The sequence below is a fragment of the Heliangelus exortis genome, chromosome 2, assembly GCF_036169615.1.
Source record: "Heliangelus exortis chromosome 2, bHelExo1.hap1, whole genome shotgun sequence".
In the NCBI taxonomy this organism is placed as follows: Eukaryota; Metazoa; Chordata; class Aves; order Apodiformes; family Trochilidae; genus Heliangelus; species Heliangelus exortis.
In genome coordinates this window covers 33,660,032-33,672,899 of record NC_092423.1, presented here as the reverse complement: position 1 = coordinate 33,672,899, position 12,868 = coordinate 33,660,032, and the positions used below count along the sequence as shown (strand labels likewise).

At 35.0% G+C, this 12,868-nt stretch overlaps 1 protein-coding gene across 3 annotated transcripts in view; it reads right to left on the bottom strand.

Annotated features, from left to right (window-relative positions):
* Positions 1–12,868, bottom strand: part of TOP2B (DNA topoisomerase II beta) — a 61,409-nt gene that overhangs the window by 4,855 nt on the left and 43,686 nt on the right. For 2 of the 3 annotated variants that reach the window (XM_071735480.1, XM_071735482.1), the window contains exons 21-33: positions 11,761–11,992; positions 10,244–10,378; positions 9,614–9,814; positions 7,837–8,032; positions 7,598–7,689; positions 6,283–6,438; positions 6,014–6,097; positions 4,830–5,027; positions 4,272–4,416; positions 3,297–3,455; positions 2,279–2,486; positions 1,771–1,853; positions 1,364–1,471 (exon numbers count right to left, since the gene is read on the bottom strand). In XM_071735480.1, the coding sequence (XP_071591581.1) occupies positions 1,364–1,471; positions 1,771–1,853; positions 2,279–2,486; positions 3,297–3,455; positions 4,272–4,416; positions 4,830–5,027; positions 6,014–6,097; positions 6,283–6,438; positions 7,598–7,689; positions 7,837–8,032; positions 9,614–9,814; positions 10,244–10,378; positions 11,761–11,992 (1,997 nt within the window). The remainder of the gene's footprint in view (positions 1–1,363; positions 1,472–1,770; positions 1,854–2,278; positions 2,487–3,296; positions 3,456–4,271; positions 4,417–4,829; positions 5,028–6,013; positions 6,098–6,282; positions 6,439–7,597; positions 7,690–7,836; positions 8,033–9,613; positions 9,815–10,243; positions 10,379–11,760; positions 11,993–12,868) is intronic. The other variant, XM_071735481.1, reaches the window with a different exon arrangement.

Here is a 12,868-nt window from a genome sequence, read left to right as displayed (position 1 = left end):
TAAGAACTGTATTTTATAACTTATTCAAACTACTATTAGGTAAGAAATAGCATTTTTTCACTATTAATTATGGCAAGTGCCTAGCATAATCTTTAACACACACATAGAAACAAGTGCAAGTCTTGCTCTCGAAAGTAGCACTAGCAACCAATAATCCAATATTGCCCAAGGGAGGCAGACCAGAAAACCTTATTTCTACAAATACCCAAGTATGACCACATAACCAAATCGAAATAATAAACATCCTCTTGGAATTGTCCTTAATTTTGCAGTGTCAGATCCTCAAGATGCCAGTTCTAGAAGCCTCATTATTAACTGAAAGGACTACTTCTGAAGTTTGAGGAGAGCCTTGCATCCTTCATTCCAAGAAAAAGTAAAAAAAACCTTACTGTGATAGCCCACTGTGCTGGTTTTGACTGGGATAGTTAATTTTCTTCTTAGTAGCTGGTATGGGACTATGTTTTGTATTTGTACTGAAAGCAGTGTTGGTTATGTGGAGATGCTTTAGCTACTGCTGAGCAGTACTCAGAGCCAAGGCCTTTTCTGCTCCTCATCCTATCCCACCAGTGAGTAGGCTGGGAGTGCACAGGAAGCTGGGAGGGGACACAGCTGGGACAGCTGACCAAAGGGATATTCCACACCATGTGGTGGTGTTATACTCAGCAATAAAGCTGGGGGAATGAGGAGGAAGGAGAGACACTGGAAGTGATAGCATTTGTCTTCTCCCAAGTAACTGTTACCTGTGGTGGAGCCTGGCTTTCCTGGAGATGGCCTGACAGAAGGGGTGAATTAATTCCTTATTTTGTTTTGCTTATGCATGTGGCTTTTGCTTTCTCTATTAAATCTTCAGTGAGTTTTCTCATGTTTACTCTTACAATTCTCTCCCCCATGCCACCAGGGGGAAGCAAGTTGCATAATGCTTAGTTGCTGAATGGTGTTAAACCATAACACCTATTTAGGACTCAAATATTTCTTTGAGGATCCTCCTTTGCACTTGCTCTCCCTCCTTTTAAAGGAAATAACTTAGGTTCATTATAGAATCTTATCTATCTATATCTTCAAATCCTAAGGCCATCTTGTTTCATTTACTTCCCTGAGGGTAAAAACCTCTCGTTAGTTAAACTAATCAAAGGCTGAGCACCAAACTCCTTATGTGGAAAGTATTAAGTTTTGACACCACAGCAGCCAGTGGAAAGAAAACAATTAAAATTAAGGAGTTGGGAAAGTTTCACACCCTATATTGAATTTCACCAAGTTCAAAATAAATGAATGTACTTCTCACTTGATGTGAATAGACAATGCAAAGGTGGAGGAGATGAATTTTAAATAAATGGATTAGATTACAGGACAATCCTATACATACCCTTTTTAGCAGCTACTGTTTTACTTGGTATTTTCTCTGTTTGCTTTGGAGCAAAAGATGAGAAAACAGGAGCAGAATCCTCTTCATCACTGTCCAATTTTGTTGTATCTATATTCACAGAGTATGTTTAGAATAAGACTTGTTCACCACATATTTTACAACATCAGTATTCATTTCAGTCAAAATTAAACTCAAAAAAAGTGCTTCTGATACTAGAACTAGGCTATGGATGTACTGTGACTTTATCTATGATAGAAACTTTGTTCCCCTAAGGATCAGAACCTCCTTCCTCTTTATAAATCTGGACATCTTCTTTTATAACTGGTGTGAAGTTTGTATATACCACCAACTCCATACTATGTATGCCATAGCAGTTGCTATAAGATTAAACAGTGAAAGAAGCTCACCATCATCTGTCTTCTGAGAGTAAGATGGAAAAGAGAAGATGTTCCCAAAGTCTTGATTTTTCTTGTCGTGAGACATCTTTCTACTTCCAATCAGAAAAAAGAAATCACATGAGTCCAATTAACTATGTACTGAAGCATCCAGATACAGCATAGCTGAATGATATTAAATTCCTGTTTTAGCACTACAAAACATTTCTAGTATTTTTTCTCAGTTCTTTACACCACCCTGGCACAAGATGGAAAACGAAGAATTTTACAAAATGCAGTTTAACAGATGACATTACTGGCAGTGTACCATAAATTGTTTAAGTCATGATTACCTCTGCATAGGTCAGTTGCAAAGTTCAGATAATATCTGCTTTTATTCTTTTCCAGAAATGCATAGATTTTATCTCACATGGTACACGTAGAGTAATAGCAGGTAAATGTTTCTCATTTTTTTTTTTTCCAGAGTTCTGCATTCAAAGAAGTTACCAGTACAGCAGTACTGCTGAGTTACAGTACTTACTCTGGAGATGGCTTTGATTTGGCTGGTGAGAAGTCATATTCATCTTTCTCCAAACTGTCTGAGGGAACAAACTCATCCTCTCTGTCATTTGTAACTGGAGAGGCCTTTACTTTGAGCTCATCCAAATCATTATTATTGTTGGCATCATCATCATCATCTGCATCATCTTCTTCTTCTGAGAAGTCAAAAGTGTACTTGGGCCTCTCAGCTAAAAAAAAATAAAAAAAATAACACACATATGCACATTTCAAGATAGTTGCTTATGTTAATAAGCAAATAAATTAAAGTGGAACCCGCAGGAAACAATCCCTGTCTCAGAGTACACAAAAGACTGGGGGGAAATAAACTTTTTTGTGCTTGGAAGAATGGACTCAATTTAAGGTGTTACCAAACATTTAACCCCTCTTGCTCGGATAAATTCAGCTAACAGGTACCAGCTATGGAGGCACCACTGTGTAAGAACTTGACTTAAAAGTTGAAGTTTTCCTGGATCTATAATTCAAACATTCTTCCCAATCAAGTGCTTGAAAAACTGATTAACAATTTTCCTTTTGGAGAAATCTGTATGTTTTTTCTTTAACTATCAAATACTTAGATATTTTCTTAATTTTCAGTCTCTGATATTTCTAATTTTCCTAATGTTCAGAATATTTTTGATAAATTTGTCCTTTGGGGCTTTATTTGACAATATCATTGCATTAGAGTAAATTATTTGTTTGTAACAGTATTGCCTGGTCTATTCCTTGTATAATTTACTACTCGTGTAAATAGTTTCTATTCTAGTATTTAGAATAAGGGAAAAGATTTCTGGACCAAATTACAAAATCTTTTATTTCAACCTTTAAGTTCCTGCTCTTGAAACAGAGTTTTTCACTAACCACACAGTAAAGAAAATGTAATTCAAGCTATGTGTAGGAGAAGTCCTAAAGGAAGGTTATGGTCAAAAGAAAATCCAGGTTTGTAGCTAAAATGTTCAGTCACAATGCACTCTTCACAGAAGTTGCAAAATTCACAATACCTGCAGCTCTCCTAAGCAATGAGTCTCTTGGAATAATCACAGGCTCATTCTCTTCTAAATCACTTTCAGACTTGGATTCATCATCTGACCATGGGTTTCGTTTCTTCACTTTTTTTGCACTGGATTTTGTAGATGATGGTGTTCTTCTTACCCTAGTACCTGCCACAAGTGAAAGCATTTCCTACAGTCAGGGTAAAAATATTTTCATCCTTTCTAACCATTTATGGTGCATACATTTAGCATAAATTTTTATCTCCTTGAAGTTCTCCTTTAAACATTGTAAATTTTCTTCTTCCTGAAGAAAAAATTATCACGAAATGATTTTACATAGAAAAGAGACCTACTACTACCAAATTTGTTTTATGACTGAAAAACATAAGGCTCCTTTGCAAACTTCCTGCATTTAGCTCTCTCTTTTTTGCTCTTCTGTTACTATACATACCTCAAACAGTAATACTAAATTCCTAGTAACAGAAAAACCAGTAATGTTAACAGACATCAGCTAGTCCCCCAAGCCATAACAAACCCAAGTTTTTTAAAAGTAAAATGACTGAATGTGTCAATAGGAAAATGTATTTATTTAATCGAGTTTTATGATCTATACTGTTAACTCAGATTGGAGGCAGGTGCCACATCCTTCAACATCAGGGAGGATGCGGATCAGAAATTGCAGTTTGGAAGGAATAAGTCTAATTATACAAAAATAATCTGATTTTTTTATCAGAAAAAGATTTTGACTCCCCAAAAAATCAAAAGCAGAAAATATAAGATCCACCACCCCCGGAAAAGCAGCCTACATAACAGAAATTCCACCAGAGTACTTGCAAGTGTTTCCACAAATCTTTTTACGGAAGGAAATCAGGTGAAATAGTGATTATAGTGGTATATTTCCCTTCTCACTGTGTATTAAAAATATATATAGTGCCCGATTAGTATACACAACTAAGGCTAACAACAACTGTGTTAGGCTCTTACCAGGCTCCTTCTTCTCTCTCTTAGGTTTAGGGGGTTTAGCTACTGTGGCTGATGTATTCAGTGAGTCATCTGCACCTCCCTCAGCTGGCACACCACCAAATTCTTCATCAAATTCTGTTTTTATTGCTAAAGAATCAGTTTCACCCTAAAAATAAAAAAAAGGTTGGGCAAAAAATAATAAATGACATTTCTCTTTCGAGATAGAACTGGAATAGTTTTGTAGAAGATAATTAGTCTAGTAATAATAAATAAGTAATTCTAGTAATAAGTAAGTAAAGTAAGTAAATCTAGTAATAATAAATTAGTCTAGTATATTTACATTTGTTTAACAGCTTTGGAAGCAAGAAAACTCAGTAAGATCACTTGAACAATAAGTAAAATCACAAGAGCTTTGCAAGTATAAAAGAAATCCAGTATTTACTTCTTGATGCATTGTGTCAGCAAAACAGTAAAACTACAGCATTACTGAGGTCTAGAGGTTTGGATTTATGCTTCCAGAGCAGAAAACTAGAGCTGTTAAATAATAAATAATCTAACTATATCAATAGGTTTTTTTACCTTTTTCTTTTTCAGCAATTTCCTACTGGCATCAGCTTTCATGGCAGATGTAATCTGTGGAACAATTCTTCGGCCAAATGGTGATGGCATGGTCTCTTCCAACTGAAGTTTCTTCACCTTGGGTTTACCAACTTTGCCTTTTATTGGCTTGCCAACCATGCCAGCCAAAACATCTTCTCTTTCCTGTGCTTCTACTTTCTAATAAACAAGGAGAGGCAGGAGGAACATATTGTTTTTTAATGAGGACAAAGTGGAACATGGCAATTACTTAAGATTCATCTTCTTTTTTTCATGGAGCATAACACTTCCCTTAATTCTCTCGAGTTGTGACACACTTTCCAGTAATGAAAAAAACCAAAAAAATTCATCTTGGTATATTCTTCATTACTCTGGACAGTTAAAAACTACACTTTTATTCAGGATTAAATAAATATGAACTTTTGGACACTGCTAGACTGAAAAAAAAAAAAAATAATTAAAAAAAGCTTTCTTCTGTGAGGTTCTATGTTTTGTGTACGTGTCTGGGTACTGATGTAATGTTTCAGAATTTCCACACTTCCAATTGTGGACATACTACAAACACACTGAAGAATAAATGTCTTATTTGTATTTACCCTGTGACACTTCAAAAGTGTCTATCAGCCCTTTCCAGGCAACACTGAAAGCTGAGGCTCAGCAAACTGTCCAGCAGGACTTTACCTTTCCCAGAGTTACTGATAATGCAAAGTAATAGCCCCTCATATTGTGCTTTTGGTCTGCACACTTTCCTCCTACATGCACAGCTTTGCATCTGACAATACTTCACAATACTGACAATGCTTCACAACCAAGATCATGTAGTAGTAGATCATGTAGAACTACTATAATTATTACTATTACTAGCTACTACTTTCAGTTTGTTTATTATCTGAAAAGAAACTTTCTCCTGGTAATTTTTCTTTTACCATCACTGACTGGAAAAAAAAATAATGCCACAAGAGGCAGTCCCTGAGAAACATGACTAGGAACACAAATAATCAATACTGACTTCCCATTTATCACTATACCTGGAGGTCTATCTGCTTTTACACTGAAATGTGGTACTTAAGTTTTTGCTTGCATTTTAATGCTATGAATGAATGATTTGAATTAAATTAACTTAAATTTAATATTCTTATAGAAAGATACGCAGAAACAAAACATACTTCAAGCTCTTCAACAAAGGCTGCTAAATCTTCTTTCCAGAGATCTGAAGCAGATTTCCTCTTAAGGTCATTTAGCTCTCTCTCCTAAAATATGAAAGTAGTTATGTAGAATTTAAGTTACTAAGTTACATTACAACTACAGTAAATAGTATAGAAACTGAACATTCACAGTTAGACATAGTAATTACTTATTTACTTATTTACTAAGACTAATGTCTTTACTAAGACATTACTTATTTACTATATCAAGCCTTCCATGGTGTACCAACCTTTGAGTCTCTCTGCTTAATTAACTCTTCTACTTTCTCTTTTGTCAGTGACCACAGAGACATGTTTAAGATATAGTTAAAGTCAGGGCCAGAAGCTGTGCCAGAAGCAGAGGAAGCATCATCATTCTGGTTGTGTGGGTCCTCCTCTTCTGCTGCCTAAAGCAAAATATTCACAATTACAAGTGTTAATAATTTTAGCTCCATGAATGAACTGTAACAATGCTCCAAAGCATCAAAGCATCACTTTTTTTTTTTTCTTTTCTTTTTTTTTTAATTTTTTTTTTAATTTTTCTGGACCTTTACAGAAGGCCACGTTCCTGTGCACTTCTGTAGCTGCATTAATCCTTTAATTTAAGAAAGCAAATCTGAACCTGATGCTAGCCATATACCTTGTATGCTGCTGGTTACAGATATTGGGACTGTCCTAGCTATCTCACCAAGTTGAGACCTTTATCCTTGGGATTTTCATGTGCATCTGTTTCTTGAGTAATGAGCTGTCTTTTGGATAAAAACTGCTCTCAAATCCCTGAATGAACAAAGTTGGGAACTGAATCAAAAGCTCTCATAATGGTTTTGTTATAAAATACAACACACTACACTGAGTTAAAATACAGTCATTAAAAAAAAGCAAACTGAATCAAATGAGAAACGCACACAAACAGTGAAAGCAGTTACAATGGCACAGAAAAATGGGCAGATATTGGAAGTTGCTTTTTGAAGTTTTATCTTCCCATAGCAAAACATGAAATCAAACTTGTCAAATATTTCTCTTGGAACAAAAAGAAAACAATTGGGTTTTAAAAAAGAAATAAATCTAAGTCAAGGTGAATTTCACTAAAGTTCAAAAGTCATAGCTTTATAATATTCATGTTTCACTGCAGAAAACTGATGAATCACTAGTTACCCATAAATAATACATTTTTAAAATCATACGACAAATAAATACGGGGAGAACCAGTTATTTGTGCTGGGTGACAGATACATGAAATGCTGCATCAGTCAATCAGAAATCAAGCTGCCAGCTCTGATTTGGGTACATTAAGAAATTCAATCCTCTGCATTGGCATTTTCAGACCTGTATTATATAATTTTCTTAAGAATTATCTATGTACAGTATCAATATTATGGGACAAGATTGTACTAGTTTAATGTAAGTTTTTTTTAACGAAAGCCAGTAAGGAATAATGAATAATCTTTTTAAATGTTGTGTGTTTTATAAATTAAATTAGACTACTAGAAAACAAACATCAGAATAAATTCATGTAATTTATCCCAGTAACAGCATCAAATATATCCAGACATTTCAGGTTATTACCTTTTCCTGTGCTTCTTTCCAGGCTTTTACTGGATCAGATTCATAACCTCTCTGGACCAACATCTGAATCAAGTCTCTTTTTGATCTGTTCTCTACAAGGCACATATACACCAAGGGATGGGGGAAGGGAAAAAAACAAAACAGTGTAATGAAAATAAATTTTTTACATGCACGTACATTCTACCATCTTTAAATAATTTCCAGATACTGCCCCACTGTTCTAACCTAAATTTACTCACCTATGGTAATTTTTCCTTGTATCTTCTCTAGAATGAAACGGGCTTGATTGTTAAGCTTGGTAGATTCTGCACCCAACATCCCCACAAGCCATTCCTTGCGTAAGCTGTAATAATGTAATCGCAAATCAAAGAACTCCTTCAAGATGTCTTGCACAGTTTCATACTTCTTCAAACATCCCATGTGATCAAATAGCACCTATAAAATACATAATATACTGCTTGAATGAGACTTCATAACTCAAACTTTGTTACATTTGCATATGAGCCTATTTCATTGCACACATATACAACACACATACACTAAATAAAAAGCAGTATTTTCAAGTCTCTGAACTCAAACCTTACTATGGAACTACACAGCACATAGCTGGATAGATTTTATTTTTATTCACAAGTAGATTTAGCACAAGACCTATGGTGGTCACATGTTCAAACAGGAAAACAGCTATATAGCAAAATATGCCTGAATTCAGTTAAATGACTAATTTGAACTTAATATTAAAGCAAAACTTCAGTAGCACCTAACGATTAACAACTATTTAATGTAACAGTTGAAAAGCATCTTCAGCAATATTTCAGTTCAGCTGTGAAAACTGCCATCCTTCAAGTTCAGGCACACAGTAGGAAATATTTTTTACATCGTGGCTGTAATCAACCTTGCTCAACTCCTGACATCTCCGGTTTAGACATTTATAGGTGAATTAGTCACTCCAGGCGCCCTCTATAGTCAACTGAAAGAATTAATCCCCTCCATCTAAAGCACTTGGGAGTTGGGTGAACACTGACAATGTTCACATTGCTTTGAAGATGCTTACACTAGGGCAGGGTAATTCCTACCCATGCACGGGAAGCAGCCCTTAGTACTTATTTCAGTGAGTTGAAAAACGTTTTGTAATCTGTTAAACAATTATTTGAGGACAGATTCTCAAAATGGTTCGTATGGTTGTTTAAAACTGTGAGAAATACTATCACCTTGATTTGGTAGATTGGCTTTTCAAGCACAATCTACAAAGCTGGTTGAGCAAGGCCTTTCCCATTTTCAATTCTGGGGTCCTCATTGTTAATCTATTTTCTCATTTCTTTTGATTTATAAAATAACAGCAACAATAATAGTATTTTTATGTTATGGCCATATCTAGAAGTAGTACCTGCCATAAAAAAAATAGAGCTACTTTCTCAGACAAGTTATTTGGAAATATTCTGGCAGAAATCATCCTACAATTCAAATCCCTCTCATAATAGACAGACATGTATATTTGCTCAGATTCTTACTTCCATCAAAACATGAGTAATTGACATCACTATTATGACTTAAGCAGCTTAAGGGTAATGTTTTTTAAACCCTATAACTTAAAATGGGAGTTATGTTGCTGATAACATAGGATTGTTTAACTCCTAGTAGAGGATTAATAGTCCTGTATAAGTGAAATTTTGAACATGTAACTTGTATCCATATTTAAAACTAAAATCTAATTATAATATGGGAGAAAGTTATTTGTATCATCTACTTTACATTAACTACTTTTGGTTTGCTGCACAGGAAATTTTCAGTTACAGAAAACTAAGTGCCCCTCAGCTTGAAAAATTTCTTTTGAAAGACTGATTGATCAGGGTGCAAATGGATTTGCTCATCTATATTGAATTATTATCTGTCATCACCTTAATCTTCTACTATTCAATTTCAAATACATAATACACAGTTCAGTATCAAGTACCAAAAGCACACTATAAAGCAAACAACAGTAAAGATTCTGATAGCCAAACATGAAAAAGTTACCATAGAATTACAAGTAAGACTTGTTTGAAGCTTGAAGACTTTGTGCAATCCGGCAGCTTCTGCCTGGGCAAGTTTTTCTTCTGTCATCTTCACAACAAATTTCACAGTTGTATCAGTGTGGTATTCCTTATAGTCAGAAATTAATGCTGGAGTTTTTTCAGTCCCATTCAACATAGGTTCTAGAACCTGTTCTTTGTATACCTATTGAAAACAAGGTAGCAAAAACCAGAAACACTTCTTAAAATACCCAGTTTCCTAAACCACAACAACGTAAGGTTTTAAAGCCTTGTGCATTACATCTGATACCAGATACAATTTACAGAATGAGTATAACCTGCAAAATGCAGGTCAAGACTAGCACAAACATAAGAGGCATCTACTCATAAGAAAAGGGGGATTAAATATTAATTTAACAGGAGAAGCAAGTATTCCTTGTAGTATGGACAGTAGATGGCACAGGTAGAAAAACATCTACAAAGACACACAAAAGAATGAAAGCATGTTCTTTTTCATGTATGCACAATAATCAGAAATTATGTTAAAAGTTCATGTTAAATAATTTGCTAAATTATTTGCTAATAATTTGTTGGGTTTTGGTTTTTAACCTAAGTGTATTTCACTGTTACTTACCTGGGTCCATGTCCTTACAGGAAGCTCTGTAATTTCTACTGTGTTCCTGTCCACCACAAATATTTCACCACTGACCACATATTGGTTTTGACCAAGTTCCTGTATGGTTCCTTTGAAGTTTTTGTAATTTGGGAGCTGAAATTGCAAAAAATGAGCAAAGTGGTAATAATCTTTCTAATAAAATGTCATTAAAATACTTGTTTCACATACACCATACAACTACCATTTTATATTGCACTAATCCATCGACCAGCCTCTCATGCCTGTGAAAATCTTAAGTCATAGGAAAAATACTACAGAAAAAACAGAACACACACATGCAACTGTCAGGAGAAAGTATCTTAAGATCCACAGAGTAGATAAATTATTAAGAAGATGTGGCTGAACCCAGTGAGGTGGTGGGGTTTTTGTTTTCTTTGTGGGCTGTTTTTCATTGTTTGGGTTTGTCTTTGTTTTGTTTTTGGTTTTTTTCATTCTTTTAAAAGAAAATTGCAAGCAAAAATAACGGCATGACAGAAAGCAGATCAACACCCTAGTCTCACTATTTTTTTTCTTGTGCTGTTTTGTAAAGATAGTGGAACCCATCCAGTTTACAAAGTAACTAAGAGGACAGGGAGGTTTATTTTAATTGAGTTGATTTCCTTATTCAGCTTACCATGCAGCCAAAAACACATACCAGCATACAGAAAGACCTAGATGGCTAGTGGCCCTAAAGGAAGCGTAATAGTCATTAATAAAACATAATAAAAAAATTTTAAAAAAGAGAACATCAACTATTTATTGTTCCCAAGAATTTGGAAAAGGAATCCACTGTTTCATGAGTATTAATATTGCACACTCAGTGAACTGTGATCTAAGTAGAGGAGAAAAAGTGTTTCTGCTTCTATGACTTTGTAAATACTGCCAAGTAGCAATATCCATCAGTTATAAAGTAAAGGTTATATTGTCTGTATTTCATCTATTTGCTACAGATATTCTGAGTCCACCCAGATGTTCTTCCTGTCCACAATTTTTCAAGCACACAGAATTTCAGAGACCTCTCATAAAAAAATAAAGGTACAGAAGTTAGATGCAGTTCATAAGTTGCTGATTTTCTTCAACTGTGGCAATTTCTTCTCATATGCTTACAGATATCTGACAGTATAATTCTGACAAGACAAAGATAAGTAAGAACTAAAGATAAGTAAGTACTAGTGCCTTCAAAAAGGAAAGAGTGGTACACCTTTTTACTGTCAAGTCATAACTAGACAGTAAGATTTGCAACTGTGAAGCCTTACAGTCAAAGAAGAAAAAGTCCTCTGAAATAATTGGAAAAAGTACAAATTGCAATGGTTTTAAATTAAGGTGAACTTCCTCAGTCTCACCCCAACAGTCGAGTAAAGCTCCTACACACAATTACTGGGGCACCTCAGTTATTCCAATAATCAAGCATTTCTAGAGTGATACGAGTTCAGTAAGTACAATGGAAGGTTTATTGAGCAATCATAAAAAATACCAGTATATACTATTATGCTTACCATTGGGTGGGGATCTAAGCCATCCAGCATTCGTCTGACATTGTTTACAATCTCTCTGGTATCATAGTTGGGAAGTTTGCAAGCCCACCCAGTACCAATCCCTTCAGCTCCATTTACTAAAACCATAGGAATGATGGGAATATACCATTCAGGCTCTACACGTTGGTTGTCATCATAAAGGAATTTAAGCAAGTTGTCATCCACTGATGGAAAAAGCAGCCTTGCTAAAGGGCTTTAAAAAAGAAACAGAAAACTGTTCAACTTGAGTCCAGTAAATAAGGTACACAATGCTTTAACAATGCAAGGGCCCAAATACAAGGTATTTGTAGGTTCTTCTCATGTCTTCCTTTCTCTGTCATTCTGAAGCTGAAAATGCAATCTAGATACCTCCTCTGAATAGGAAATTGTTATCAATGTGTTCATAACAGCTATTTGTTTCCATCACAATAACACCTGTACATGATTCACTAGTAGTTTATGACATTTAACATCCACAAAAATATAATTCATTGGAGCATTCAGAACACAGTTCACTGTAACAGTAGATCACCCAGTAATAAGCAACACAGCATGCAAATAGTTGCTAAACTTTGTTGCTTTGTTGTAGGCCCAGCACTCTCTGAAAATGCTGCAGAGGTCTTACTGGCAAGTCCTTTTGTTCACCTGGAACATCATCCTGGTTGAATGCTACTTCCAGTACCTCATGCAAAAAGGAAAATACACTAAACTAGGCAGCTACAGAAAGAATATAAATGAGAAAGGGAGTAAAACTCGGATACTTATGTACAAAGCTTACAACTGAGAAAAAGGAGAAACTACAAGGAATTTTAGGCAAAACAGCACTCTAAAATCAGGAAATAAATGCAGCGATACAGCTTTAATTTATGTTAAGGAACATATTCAGACACTCTGCACACCAAAAAGAATTTCAAGGTACTAGCTGGAAAAAATCAGCATCATTACATTAGGTCTTTATTCTTAAATTATATAGGTGTAATGTAGCTCAATATGAAGAAACTTATCCAAAAGAAAAATAATCCATCTCAACTTTCAAGTCTATGCTGAGCTGCAGGATTTCTCACTAGGTAGTATCACACTTTCTATTGAG